Source organism: Zonotrichia leucophrys, chromosome 1 (genome assembly GCF_028769735.1).
Source record: "Zonotrichia leucophrys gambelii isolate GWCS_2022_RI chromosome 1, RI_Zleu_2.0, whole genome shotgun sequence".
Classification (NCBI taxonomy): domain Eukaryota; kingdom Metazoa; phylum Chordata; class Aves; order Passeriformes; family Passerellidae; genus Zonotrichia; species Zonotrichia leucophrys.
This window is the reverse complement of record NC_088169.1, coordinates 103,519,817-103,535,196: the sequence shown is the minus strand read 5'-3', so window position 1 is coordinate 103,535,196 and position 15,380 is coordinate 103,519,817. Positions and strand designations below refer to the sequence as shown.

Below are 15,380 nucleotides of genomic sequence, written 5' to 3'. Positions count from 1 at the left end.
GTTAATAGAAGACCAGAATTTGAAAGAATAAAATAATTTGTGGGGGTTTTTTTTGTTTCTAATAATTTAGTTATTAATGGATATATATGCATCAACATCTTTTCTTACTGTCATAAATTTTCACATCTGCAATTGTGAAGAGTAAAGGTAGAAAAAAACTGAGGAAGAATTTTCTGATGCTTCCTTGAGCCTCGTTCTACATTGTGAAATTTAAATATTTACACTGATAATGAATATAATAAATTTTAAATGGTTTCACAAGTATTTTCATACGATATAAAATGTAATTCATGTTACACAGTAATAACCTGTGAATGAAAAAAAGGCATCATGGCATCCTTATACTTCCAAGACAGATCCGTCAAAGCAGAGTCATGGCATCTGAGTATAATGAAGAAAATAATTATGTGATAAGTGTGGCACTGATATTTGAAACTTGAACAAAACTAATATTTAGAGATTTTATTTGTTGTTTTCTGGACAGCACTGCATGTAAAAATTAAGTAAATAGATGAAAAGGCTAAGAGTCCTTGCTCAATACAGCAACTATTATGATTTGGGAATGTATGAGAGAGGCACATTAACTCTGAAGGTAAGGGTGACAAGTAGGAAAATATGGAAGGTAAAGACTGAATTTTGTTCTGGAAATGTGACACATAGGACAAGAAGAAAGATGAGGTTGGGATCTTTGAGAAAAACATTGAAGTTTTTCACTTCTGCTGTAAAACAATAATGTAATCTAATATTTGATGGAAAAGTCAGGCCATACGAAATTATTCCACTAATTGGAATACATGTAACAATTGAAAATTTGGTACAAACTGGCATCATTTGAGAACAATGTGTTAACAATGGGCAGCACCTGATAATTTTATTCCTAAAGTGAAAATTGCTGCTAGTGTGATGGATCTGTAGGGGGAATTTTCCTGTCCTAGATCTGATTCCCAGTGTTGGTGATTCACAGCCATACAAAATGATTAATAGACATATGCAAACAGTTTATTTTATACATCACTAGTGGCTTATTTTGTTTATTTTACCTAGGTATGTTTTCTTTAGGATTTCTCCTTCTACTTTAAACTAGTTTAGCCAAATTTAAATCAATTTTTTATCAATTCAAAGCAGACATTTCTATGAAATTAAAATTTCTTGGGCTTTAGTTTGTCTTTTGTGGTTTTTGGTTTTTGTTTTTTTTTTAAGCAAAAACAAATACAATTATTTAATGTCAAGTGAAATTCAAAGAAAAATAGGTACATTGAATTTCTACAATTGTGGCAGCACCAAGCACCTGAGCCATGCATGCATTCATTGGCCAATATTATTTAATGTACAATTGTCAACATGCTTTGCATCTAGCAAAAAGTATCTTATGGAAATAGAGCAATTGGTAAAGTGTTTGAATATTAAAAATAATACCCAAGTTAAAGTTTCCAGGAACTAGTAGTGTTTGTCAGTAGGAGGGGGCTCTTACTCTTCATAAAGGTAGAATCAGTCAATAGTACATCATACTATTGAATATCAATGTCATATTTTAATGAATTTTGAGAGGAACTAAGAGAATGGGGAAGGGGGAAGGAAATCTTACAATAAGTGTGATGTTTTCTGCACTTGCTTTGAAAAAACTTGTACCTCTCAAAACTTTTAAAATCATGGCTTGGATTCCAGAAAAAAAAGACCCCTCTGGTTATAGCTAATAATCATGACAAATTAAAATCAATATGTGACGAGTTTCATTAGCTTTTCTATTTGGAAATTTCTTATGTGAGTCTTGGATGTTTTTCCTTACAGCCACAGGGTTATGATAGTAGCAGTAAGTATCTGAAGTTTTCCAATTCTTGTCTTCCTTTTAAGAATGATTATAGATTAAAATATAGTCACCTAACCACATTTTTGAAGTCTTTCTAATATTATTTCTTCTTTCAAATGACTGTGTGACAGTTATTGTACTTTTCTGTGGAGGTCCTTCTGCTTTGTATCCAAGGAGGAGCTATTAATTTTAAAATATTAACTATTGAAAAAGGTATAAGGGAGAAAGTACAAGAGAAAGATAGATGGCTGTTAACTAAATTGTGGCAGAGTTACAAAAAATTGAGGCACTTTTACAGGATCGATGGCAAGGACAGTACTAGATTTGCCAGAGGATGTGGTTTATTAAAGTCCTTGATGATGGGAAACTTATGCCAACATTAATCATTTTAGAGTGAGGCTTCCAATACTATACTGTAGGAAATGTCCCAGAGTCTTAGACCTGACAATCTGTCACATATTTTTATTACATGTTCCAGGGAAACAAATAGCCACATTTTGAAAACCTATGTTCTTAAATTAAGAAGTACAAATCTGATTCTGCACACCAGTTTTCCATTATAGTTGTCTGGACACATGTACTGAATCAGGTAATTTGCTGTATCTAATTTTGTGTATGACACCAAACATACACCAGAGCTGGATCTTTGTCATCCCTAACTTAATTACTTTCTGGACAAGGCAGGTGATGTATTAGTCTGTTCTTGAATCACTGTTCCTGGACATTGTAACTAACAAGGATACCTAAATGCTAGAGACAGCTTTCAGGTCAGAATTTGCTTCTCTTAAATAATCTTCTTACACAGGTTATCCAGAACTCGTTCTAATTGGAGTGCCAACCTGTCAGTTTCTCTCTTGCTTGGCTAAATAATCAGCTTGAATTTAGCTGATGCTGGTACCATAACGTTAACTACTCTAAAATGCCATTCTAAATTTATAATTTCTTACAGAATCCTGCACCCAATAGAATAGCTTGGTTTAGTTTTATATCTTTGTCATATAGTCTTTGTTCCTTCAAGGCATCTTTTTTCATTTGGATTGCCTAATCTCTCCAAAATAATATTAGATCTTTCATAGCTGAACCTTAAAACCTTATGGACTTTATCACATCCTGGCTGCAGCATCCAGAGCCCTGTGGCCAGCAGGTCAAAAGAAGTGATTTCTTCACTTCTCACCCATCTTTTGTGAGACCCTCACCTGCAGGGCTGCCTCCAGCTCTGGGATGCCAAATACAAGGAAGACATGGACTTGCTCCTGGAGCAGGTCTAGGTGAGGGCCATGAAGGTGGTCAGAGTGCTGGAGACAGCCTGGGAGGGTTGATGTTGATAAGCCTGGAGAAGAGAAGGCTCCAAGGAGACCTTTGCAGGCTTTCTGTGTGCAAAAGAGAGACTTTTTATCTGCAGTGATAGCATAGGGACAATGGTTTTAAACTGAGAGTTATCAGAAATTGGATTTTAGGGAGAGCTCTGTTTAGTTATGAAGGTGAGAGACCCTGGAACAGGTTGCCCAGAGAAGCTGTGGATGCCCCATCCCTGGAAGCGTTCAAGGCCAGGCTGGATGGGGCTCTGAGCACCCTGGGATAGTGGGAGCTGTCCTTGCTCATGGCAAAGGGGGATTGGAGCTGGGTGACCTTTAAGGTCCTTTTCAACCTGAGCTGTTCTATGATATTCTGTGCATCTATTAAATAATATCAATGGTTAATTTTGTAAATATTTTGCAGCTTTGAGGGATTTTACTTGTTTTGTTTTCAGTAAAGTGCTAAAAGGTCAGTTATAAGAAATACCATCAGGGTGTATATATTTTATTGGAGTGTTCAAGTTCCTACTTCTACTTATCTGTTCAGAACTCTAGTATGTCATCTTAACTTTTAACTTTATGTAAAAAAGCTTAAAAGGAACAGTTCATTTGCACCCTGCATTGAATTTTGTCAGGTGTAAATTAATTCTCAGTTACATAGAAGTTAAGCAGAAAGCATTATTATTTTTAATGGTTCTAATTTTTTAACTGATTTCCATTGAATCTTTTATTTTTTTAAAGAATAAATATATTGCATTTTAAGATCTTTTCATAGAACCACTTTCTCATTTCTACTTGGTTTTACTTCATTTTCAATTGATAGAGCTTTTCGATAAATATTCTGGTTTTTAATGTAATTTGTTTGTTAATTATGTTATAAAACTGGTGGGATCAGGTTTTGTAAACATATAATATAGTCAGACTTAGATTTTCAAAGACTTGGCTTTAAAGTTTGTTATTTTTCAGTATTCATTTATATTAAACATATATATATTATATAATGTGTGTTTATGTTTGAGAAATACTAATTCTGTAACCATTAAAGCATACTAAACAACAGTTAGTGATGAAGAGCATACAAGAAAAAACAAATTCTCTTTATAAACAAATTATTCCCTTCCAGCTCAATCTTTTAGTTTCATAAGAAATGTAAATTATCTTTTATTTGTACTGTAAAAAGAAAATTACTTACAGAATTATGTTCTTTTTGTAAAACATAGCTCCAGGCATCTTAAGCTGTTCCTGACTGGGAAATCAAAAATCATCTGTTTTAAGATAATCTCTCCATTTCAAGTCATTAGTGCAGTCCTCTTCTTTTTGTATACTGGAGCTCTTGACTGCTGGGGAAATGGCTGCAAAGCATTTTTACACAGGTTTTTGAGGGAAAATACAAAGCTCTTTTTTGAGGGGAATGCTTTACAATTGTGAGTTGTTTATTTTGGGATATATCTTTATTTGACAGACTTTTAGTCCTACTCACGGTTTATTGTGTTTATGACTTTTAATACCTGTAGTTTTGGTGGTAGATGGCAGTCCATAACTCACCTATACTTTTAAAAATATCAAAAATATATACAATGGGTATCCAAAATCGACCTTTAGAGGAGAGAGAAGTTGGAACTGGAAGTCCCTATTCACTTAAATGCTTTTATCTGCAGTATAGAAGTGTGCACTACTTTTTCACCTGTAAGTCTTAAAATAGGAAGTGAGTTTGCCACATGTGCATTGAGCATCAAACCACATAATGTTGTCTAGGAAGGAGGATTTCTCAGATTCAGAGTATCTTTTAATCTTCAACATTCATGCCAGTGTTCATAAATGGAGTGAATTTATTGTAAGGATTGCACACTGGAAGGCAGTGCTTACATCAAATTTGTGAAACAACCTCATGAAGACTCTAAGGAGATTTCCAGTCAATTTGTTTAACATGCTATTGATCCATCTATTGAACATGCAGAAATGAGTTTGTACAGTTTTCCTACTAGTGATTCTCACCATAAACTTAATTTTCAGAGGAAATCCAAGGCTCTGAGCCTTGGTATTTTGAGATTCTTGACCACAGCTAACCATAAAACACACTTATGCAGTTTGCTTTTTTCTTCATATTCTCCAGTAGTGCAAGATGTCACACTCTGAAGACTCTTTGATAGTCTGTTCTTTACATTAAACTGTTTAGCTGCTGAAATATGGGGTGTTTAAAGGTCTGTGAAAAACAGGATATCTAGAATTACTTATTAAAACTCTTGGAGCAGAAAGATGAACTCCTTTGTCTCGTAAATAAATTCATAGCCAGGCAAGCTTTACTTATTTAGATGAAAATGCTTGTTTTTCTACAAAAATAAGGGCAGAACAGTTATTAAAGGAAATGCTGCTGGCCTTGAGCAATGTAGCAGCTTTGATCTGTGCTTTAAAACCTCTATTGATAACAATTCTTTTTGCTCAGTCTGTATGCCTAGATGCAGCAGCAGCATATGTCATCAAAAAGTTTTGCTTTTTCACAGAGGCAAACAGGAAGAAGTTTAAAATGTGCACTTCAGGGAAAAAAAAAAAAAGAAAAAATCCAGTTGTTTTTAACCATTCCTGAAGCTAAATTTTGCTTCATACTAAAGATGCTCAGTTTTGGTCTCTGATACACCTATTAGGAACTTTCATGCCTAAAACTAAGCTATATGTGAGAGGACTAGAATAGATTTTTCAGTGATATATGAAAACATTTGAGCTATTTATCAAAACATATATATATATATATATATATACACACACATATATACATATATATTTGTATATGTGTCTTAGATATTAAAAAGAGATAGCATTGCAACAGCTGTAACTGATAATTCTCTTTTGGAATTAAAGCATTAAGGGAGTTTCTGTGAATAAATAATTTTTTTTAATACTGTGAAAAGATAGTAACAATGAAATTAGGAAGTAACACAAATTGATATTTGATAGAAAAACCCCACTATTCACCCAAGACAAAAGAGAAGAGGGGAAAAGCTACTCCCTCTCATTTTATAGAGGTCACTAAACTTCCTGCTTTCCAGAGAAACCTTGAGTAGAAGAGATAAGTCTTGTCACTTTGTGGTACTGTGGTCTGAAGATCACATTTAGTTTACAAACCAACAATTTCCTCTGTGTCAGACTCAGGGTTTGGTATATGTTAAATGCAAACATTTCTTACAAACCAGTCAGGTTTGTAAGAAAAACACACCAATTTTTTTTTTTCCTTTTCAGGCTATAGCTTGATAATTTCATAAGGAACTGATACAAAGATTGTCCTAAATAATATGCACACAATATATTTTCTGCAGTAGGTAGAATACATTGTAACATTTTTTGGTATTCTTTTGCTATTTTTAAAACTTTTATTTCCACAAAAAAAACATGTATCTTTAAAAATATTTCATAAATTATGATAAAGTTCCAGCCAGAAATGGGTGAAGCCAGAGCATGAGAAAATTTGAGTGAATGTAATTTCTCCATAGCAAAAAAGACACTGTAAAATCAGCACATGAACAGACAATGTATGTTTTTAGGTCACCTCCTTTTTTCATATGAGGGTCTGGCTGAAGACTTTGTCATCCTCAAGAGGAAACACTCTTCCTCATTTCTGAGAGAGTGTCTTTAAAGGGCAAGTGATTGCCTAAAGTTAAATATATTTGACAGGTATTCTCTTTCCCAAGAAGTTCAGCTGAAACCATTAAAGAGAGGAGAAACTTACCACGATAAAAGCCCAATGAACTCATGGTTGAATACTAATATTTTCATGTTCTGTAGTAAATTGGCACAAAAGTCAATTGAAATTTTTTATGAAAGCTTGGATATGGATATACAGAATGTTTTACTAAACCAGTTAATAAACTTGTGCATTACTTCTTTCTTCCAGATGCTCCGACATTCCTGTCCAATCAAACCATGTATTACTCTTGGGAAGGCAATCCCATCAATATAAGCTGTGAAGTGCTGGCAAATCCATCTGCCTCTGTTCAGTGGAAAAGAGGAAAATTAGTTTTACCTGTAAAAAATACAACTCATTTGAAGACCTACAGTACAGGAAGAAAGCTGATTCTGGAGGTAAGATTTCAAATTGAAATCAGTGTGGTGGCAGAACATAATTTTGTCCTCAGCTTGGCAGCACTGTGAGTAGTGCAGACTGTATTTAAGGCTAAAACCTACAATTTAATAAGAAACACTCCTAAAATAGGAACAAAACAACTATATATGGACTGATCTATCTACAAATTTCTTACGAGTAATTAGAAAATAAATCTTATTTGAATGGCTTATGCTCAGTTTTCCAACTGTACCCAACAAAAATATAATTTGCATTTATTGGAAGTAAAAAAATCCATAAATAGATATAAAACTAAAATACCAAGGTAAGACTGAAAATTAAAGTGACTGCCTCATAGGTGCTTGGTGTCTACAAAAAAGTTTATTATTTTGGGGTTTTTTGTTTGTTTGGGTTTTTATAAATTATTGTTTAAAGATGAAAGACAAACAATGTCATGATTTTCCATTATCAGATTTATTCATTTGAAGTTGAGAAGGGGGAGTCAAACATGAAAAATGTGTATTTAGGTCTATGTTTGGAGGATATACTAGATATGTTGAAGTAAGAACACATCTGCATATTGATTAAGGAGAGCATACTTGAATTTGATTTAAAAAATATATATATTTAATAAGCAACTAATATTTACAAAGTGTATTCATTTTAAAGATTGCTCCCACATCTGACAGTGATTTTGGACGGTATAATTGTACAGCCACAAACAGAATAGGAACAAGATATCAAGAGTATACACTTGGTCAAGCTGGTAAGTTAAAATGTTGCTTCCTTTTCTTTAAATATTTTTTCCAAATTTAATCAACATTAAGTTCAGACACACTATCCTCTGTTTATTTTATTCCATGGACTGTTTGCAGATAATTTAATTGTCTAAGAGCTGAGCTGCAATATGAAGTAAAATAAACCAGTTCTCTCAGAATATGAATCTTCTTTTGATTTAATTTCAAGGCCTTCTGAAACTTGAAAAAAAATCAGTGTAACCTTTTTTCCTTTGTTCTTACTATATCCTACATTTATAACAATCTATTTTTATTACTTCAGCAGAGAGACATATGGCTTGCAGGCACTAAAAAGTAAGAAGGAATTAGAAAATTTTTTTTTCCTTTTTCCCCCTCATATTTTCTTGATAAAACACCAATGACAAGAGACTGAAATGCATCAGCAAAGAATTTCTATCTCCATTTGCACTTTTACTTATTTAAAAGTAGAATTTGACTGGAGTGCTAGATTGAAATAATTTAAACTCTGAGATATTCTACACCTTATTGTTACAGGATGTCTGAAAATTTTTATTTCCTTCTATTGCTGTTTAGAAAAATAGAAAAATCTGACTGTATGTTTGTTCTTTGGCAGAAATAACTATTAACTGAGAGCAAATGAGATTTTTTAGCACTGCTTTCAATTATATTTCTTGTGGAATGGAGTAACTCAATATATATATATTTTTTTTTCCTTTCTCATTAGGACACATACAAGTGATGCTTAATGTTTTAGTTGTAAGTTTTGGTCTAGGATTTTTGTTTCGTTTTGTTTGTGTTTGTTTTGGGTTTTGTTTGTTTGTGGGTTTGGTTATTTTGTTTTTGTTTGGTTTTGGGTGTTTTATTTTGCTTTGGGGGTTTGTTTGTTTGATTTCTTTGGGTTTTGTTTGTTTGTTTAGGATTTTTTGTATTAAAGAATTTAGACTCCTACTCCAGGAGGACTTTTAGGGGAGCATTGCTGAAGCATGCACATCCAGTCACAGTGAAGATCTCTGACTTGGCCTGCTGCTATTATTTGAGAATTTTTGCTCCATAGGGCAGTTATTTTCTTTTGATGTCTCAGGAGTTATAAACCCTATTATTTATTAATATTCTCCTTGGACTTTGTACATAGTATAAAAGTTTCACATTGTAGATTCTAGCCCATTCGAATAATATCTTTTGTTGAAGAACTGAATGTGACTTCCTAAAAGAATGAGGTTCAATTTCTGACACACAATTTTACATCACTTAGAACCTCCCTTACCCTTCATTTTACAACTTTTTTGGGGTGTTAGCTGTGGTGTGATCTTACCTTCCTTTGACAACTGCATTTGACCACCGACAAAAAAGCTTTTCTTGAAGCCATGAACATAAATCCCAGGAAAGGAAGGAAAATCCCCACTTGCATCCCTCTGGGGTCTTACCTCTCAGGAGAGAAAATGATGAGAAAATGTTGTGGTTGTCACTGTGTGCTGTTTTTTCATAAATGTGTACACACTTGGGAAGGCATTTCAACAGATATTCTCCAGAATGTGTTTTTTTTCTTAGATTTGCAGAACAACATCTCAACAACATCACAACAAATGATACTACATGATGACTATTTTAGCTATGTATATATCCCCTGCTTTTATAATTTATTAATTAATCAATTGTAATAAAGAATATTAGCTTTGAAAAGTTAATTGAAAAAGCATGGAATATTTTGTCATTTTACTTCAGAAAATTCACACATGAGCACCCCTGGAAATGCAAGGAAAAACAAACAAACTACAATACTTTTTAATTTTGCTTTTTAATACAACTATATCAGAAATATTAGTGATGCCAGTGTTTTAAACAGATTAATATTTTCTACTTCTGCAATGTTTTGTTTATGTTTTTTCCAGGCAATTCTTCAGGAAACTCGATGAAAACTGAAAAAATATGTGTTGTAGTTATAAACATAACAAAGGGAGTGAGGATAAATAGAGTTATGGGAAGAGATCATGTAAAGCATGAGCTATCTGGGGATATTCTAGATAATGATATTAAATGCAGAAAATAGAAAAAAAAAAAGAAAAGCAGGTTTATTAGTAGTGATAATGAACAAGGCTGGAAAAACTGGATTTGGGCTGTCACTGTGCACTGCTATGCACTACTTACCATAGTGTAATGCATTATATTCAGTATCCTGAAAGATTGATATTTTTAACATTTGCCTCTAAATAGACTTTTGTTTTGGAATAAAACCCCAAACTGTAATTCACTGTTACAAGTTTTGCACTTAAACTGGCATCAGCTGGAAATGGAAAATTATCAGGGATACAAAGGATAAAACCACTATAATAGATGCAGGTATAAGATGACAAATGCAGCTTTGTCCCTAGTTTTATTACCTTGGTTGCTTCACTCTGGTTAATTAGGAATGCCTAATGATTGATATTTCCCATATTAAAGGCTATAAAATCATTTCATGCATTTCAATGCAGCATACTTTGCCTCCTGGCTTTGATTGTAAATACAAATGCTGGGGCATAGAATATTTTTACAAAGGCTCTGTCAAGGAAAAAAAAATACAATTCCTAGCTGGGAGACAGTATTAGGTAAAGTATGGTGCTAAGTTAAATTTGATCACAAATAATGATCATTTTGCTAAATAGTTTTCTCTTTAAATTCTGCAGGAATACTTATTCCTTCATGTTTCATTCAATTTTCTGATTTGCTGGATTTCAGCACAATCAAACTACCTTTTTATATTAATTTAATGCTACTTAGGAAGTTATCATACTGTCAAAATTCCATTTTCTTTATTCTTGTTGCCTTCCTTAAGAAATTACTTATTGATGATTTTAGAAAGGAAGATTTATTTCAGAATTGATGTGCAATTTAAAGCCATATTTTTATGACAGAAAAAAAGCATAACTGTTCACTTGGATTACACAGAGCTACTGAATCAGACTCAATTCCATTTAAACCTCTCAAAACAACTGAGAAGCTGCAGAGTATTTGAAGTTTCATTCTGGAAGGCGATGGCCTGCTTAGAAACTTCAGAGTTTTGTTGAAAGCTTAATGAGATGTTCCCATGACCTGATTGTTGTGGTGATGAACTTTTAAAAATAACACATGGGTTACCTCCTTTTTCATTATCCAAGCTTTTAAAATATTATGCGTGTAACATATGGAACGTGAAAAGAGCCACAGCCACTTGTTGCCACTGCAAATTAGTTTTTTCATGTCAGCACAACAGCCACAATTTGTATTTTAGAACTTTACTTACACTCTGGTTTTAATCTAAGTCAGGCTTACATTTTGGCAAGCCAGGTCAGCTTGGCAGGTTGTCCCAATGGTCTCAGAGGCTGAAATGAGCACAGATATTTCTAAGATTTGTCCAAATCTAGTTTATGCATAGTTTATGTGAAATACCACCATGCAGGGAACCAGTATGAACTAGAAAAGCATTCTTCTGTGTCTTTGAGATCTCAGTATAATTATTTCAAATGTTTTGTGTACGTTAGTAGAAAGACACATGGCCATCAGTAATTTAGGATCATGTTATTGGAATAGGTATTTTAATATCTTAAAATGGTAAATTTTAAGGTTGTTGCAGAGATCTAAATGAGAATTTTGAAGGTTTCTCTTTTCTTAAATATTAATGTAGATTTTTTACATAGCTGAATGTATAGCTGGACTGAATATAGAGCCCTAAAAAGTCAACCGTGATTCACTTTTATGGATCTCATAGCCTTACTCTTCCTAGACTTTCCTTTCCCCTTCTTCCTTGTATTCTGGAATGACATAAGATTTAAAAGTTCTGCTGTGGTTAGGAGCAGTTTTCACTACACCAGGGTGCTCAATGTCCTGCCCAACCTGGCCTTGAGAACTTGCAGTGATGGGGGCATCCACAGCTCCCCTGAGCAAATGGGAGATGCTACATCTGCTAGAGATGTATGATTTATCTTTTTCCTTTCTACAGGAATATTACAGGTAATTAAAAACAAAAAGTCAATGATGCCATTAGATACTCAGAACTCCTACACCATTTTATTGAATTAGATATTCTTTAAGCATCCTGTGCACACAGAAAGTCAGTGAATATGGGGAGTAATGACAACAAAAGCAAAAGGGAAAGACCATAATTGAGCTTCACAGAAAATGCACCCTGTAACCTCTTTTATGGAATAAAGTCATGCCCAAAATATGAAAAGGCTGATTGACAACTGACAAAGGCTACCAAATCAAATGTAGAAATTTACATGTCTGTAGTTTCGATGCTGGCACTTTGCTTCTGGTTAATGGATGTTCCTTATTTCACCAAGTATTTGCATTTCCATGCAGGTAAAATAAAATCAAAGTCGTAGGACTTAATTTTCCATGGAGAATAGTATAATGAAAAAGAAAATCATATTCTGCCAAAAGCCCATTTGTCTCCAAAAAGACCTAAAATCTAGCCTGCTGTTCTAAAACTTGCCATTCACATAATAGCAGCATCAGCTAAAGGATTTTTATTGAAAAATTAACTAAACAGCAACATATTTTCAATTAGAATAGGTATGAAACTATCAACATAGCAGCAGTGTTTTGCTTTGTGTGCATGTGTCTTATTTTAATTTATTATTTATGTGTTTATTTGCTAGCTGTGGTCTTACTAGCAGAATTTGGTTTAATAACCGAATGCTTATTTTTCCAGAACTCACAGAGATTTGGCAAAAGAAATATATGTAGATCCAATATTGAGATTTTTTTTTCCCATTCTAAGGATGTACAAGCACAAGCTATTTCATAGACATTTTCGAGTCCAGAAGCTCATCTGGGGACTAGACTTCCCAGCTCATCTCTTTCCTTGCCAAAGCTCATCTCTTTCCCTGCCAAGGTCCTGGTGCTATTTAGATTCAGCATTTAGACATGGTTATTTTCAGTCAATATACATGCCAGATGTACAGAAAGAGGAAAAGCTGGAGAGCTGCAGTAGAAACATGCTGACAGGAGACAAGAGCTGACTGGAAGATCAATCCCTGAGCCCACTACCCACTCTCACACAATCACTTCCTTTTCTGTGTTTATACCAAGGCTGCTAAACTCTGAGAGGGAGTTATGGTCTTCCATAAAGCTATCAAAAACTAGCTTGAAAAAAAAATCCTCAGTGATAAAAAGTGGTCATTTATTGAACACTCTTTGTTGTGTTGTACGGGACTTTACACATCAGTGGAGGCAAATATGAACTCATAATTCTGTGTGTACTTCTCTATCAGCTGTGATAGCATTTTTGGAACCAAACCAATTCTATTTAGGCCATTGTATCACAAATTCCATTTGTGCAAACCAGCGTTATGTGCTGAGTACAAAATAGATGAGGTGCAATTTTACACCTATTGTTTGGAGGAGATACTATGTGGTTTTATTTGATTCTGGTCGTGTTCCAATGTGGGGAACTGCAAGGAGTTCTTTTAAAAATAGGTGGTCCAGAATGAAGTTAAGTCAACTGAGACAACATTGTACCTGAGAACTGTTTGTTGGTACCAACTAACAAACAAACAAAATACAGAACTGGCGTACTAAAGAGGGCTAGAAAAGACAGAAGGAAGGAATGGAAATGGATGGATTGAGAAGGATGAATGGAAATGGAAAAGGATGAAGGTGAGGCAGGGGGAAGAGAGAGAGAGAGGAGACAGAGACACAAAGCAGGCATTAGCACCAGAGGCAGGGACGTGGGGGCAAAGCAGGCAGGGCTCTGGTCAGGAACACGGAGGCAGGACAGACACGAGAGTGACCAAAAGCCAACAAGGGCAGGAGAGCCAAAAGGCAGGCTGAGGCCAGGGCAAGAAGCACGCATCAAAAGACTGGAGCCAAACCAAAAAAACCAAGACCAAAAGGCCCGCAGACTCAAAAATGCCAAACAACAAGGCACAAACAGCTTTAGTTACCAAGCTCAAAGCTAAAAAGCCCCCAGCTAAAAGACAGGTCCCTAAAAGCCCCCAGGAGCTTGTTGAGGAGTCACTTTTATACCCCCTGTCTCCTCCCAAAGTCTCTCCTGCTGACAGGAGACCACTGGCCCAGTCCAGCCTTCCACTGCAGTCTATTCCTGGAGCCCTTTCACCACTGATTGGAGAAGCCTCTCTGGGGAGTGCAGCATCCTTGGTGCTCTCCTGCTGACTGCCTGTCCCATGTGAGGTGTGAAATGGTGACCAGGCAAAGCCTCCCCAGAGACAAGGGGAGACTTTCCTCCATCTTCTCCTGGCTGCCTCCAGCAAGTGGCACATGTGCACCTCTGCCTAAAAAACACCTCTGACAACCAGTATTGAAACAAAAATCAAAACTAAATTGTCTCCTCACAGTTCTTTAATATCATACATAATATCATACATAAATATAGTCACATTTTGGACAGAGAAATAAATGTTGTGGAAAGATGAAGCTGACAAAATGTCTGGCATTTGTTGTGACTTTTATGCCTTTAATTTAAAGGCTGAGTTTGTGATGAATTTTCTCTTTTTTTGACAGCAGTATAATGACAAAATATATAGCAGTGGAACTTCCAAGGATGTATTCTGGAATCTTTGCTATCACTAAATGATCATTAAATCATAGAAAGTAAATCCCCTCTTTTTTCCACTTTTTAGTCCTTCAACTTATATGTACAAGAGTATATGAATTAGTGATCACTGCCTGCAGCTAACCTCCTCTGAGATTCATTTTGTTGGTTGGTTTCAGAATGAAAAAGAACAAGAAAAATCCAAATCTCTATCCTTCCAGGCACAGACTTCAGAGTACACAGTATTGCAAATTATTCTTCACTCCTGCTAAACATTGATCCAAAAGCCTTGCAATTCTAACATGAAAATCACAGCAATGCTCCAAGTAATTAGAACTGACAGGGGACAGTTCAAATGCAGGAATGTTTAGCTGGATGAGGAACAGAAAGCTGTATACCTTGCATGATCAAATTCATACTCATTAGAGAACCACAGAATTCGATTCAATTCATTATGCTGTTATTGATCTTCATTGGGGAAAAAAGTTACAGATCTACCTAGTTGGAAATAGATAGTAGGTATTTTGATATATCTTGATGGTATTTCTAGTATTTGGTTTTGGTTTTCACCAGGAATGTATCTCATCTATATTTTCTTCAGGTGATTTACTTTCTTCCTTACAACTGATATAGTTCAACTTTGAAAACTGCATAAAATTTACCTGCATGTGTGGGTGGCTTGGAATGTGAGATGCATATTTAAAGTAGTGTTGTGTATATATTTTACACTTCAGTGAGTTCCAAACATATTGCATTGTGCTAGTTACACAAAATATTGTACTGGGTTTTCAAAGGAGCTTCATTTCATGCTTATTATCAACTGGAATCATATCTTCCTCTGGCAGAAATTATACTAGAATCTGCAGTAGCACACATAAGATTCTTCCTGAAGGATTTCATCTTCCCTGTGCCATGCTTATTATAGTTAAACACATACAGACATTAACACACAAGG

General features: G+C 34.7%; 1 protein-coding gene across 2 annotated transcripts in view; it reads left to right on the top strand.

The window, feature by feature from the left end:
• The window catches only part of NCAM2 (neural cell adhesion molecule 2), a 273,183-nt gene that overhangs the window by 186,684 nt on the left and 71,119 nt on the right, over positions 1–15,380 (top strand). For both annotated transcript variants that reach the window (XM_064726512.1, XM_064726521.1), the window contains exons 10-11: positions 6,989–7,176; positions 7,826–7,922. In XM_064726512.1, the coding sequence (XP_064582582.1) occupies positions 6,989–7,176; positions 7,826–7,922 (285 nt within the window). The remainder of the gene's footprint in view (positions 1–6,988; positions 7,177–7,825; positions 7,923–15,380) is intronic.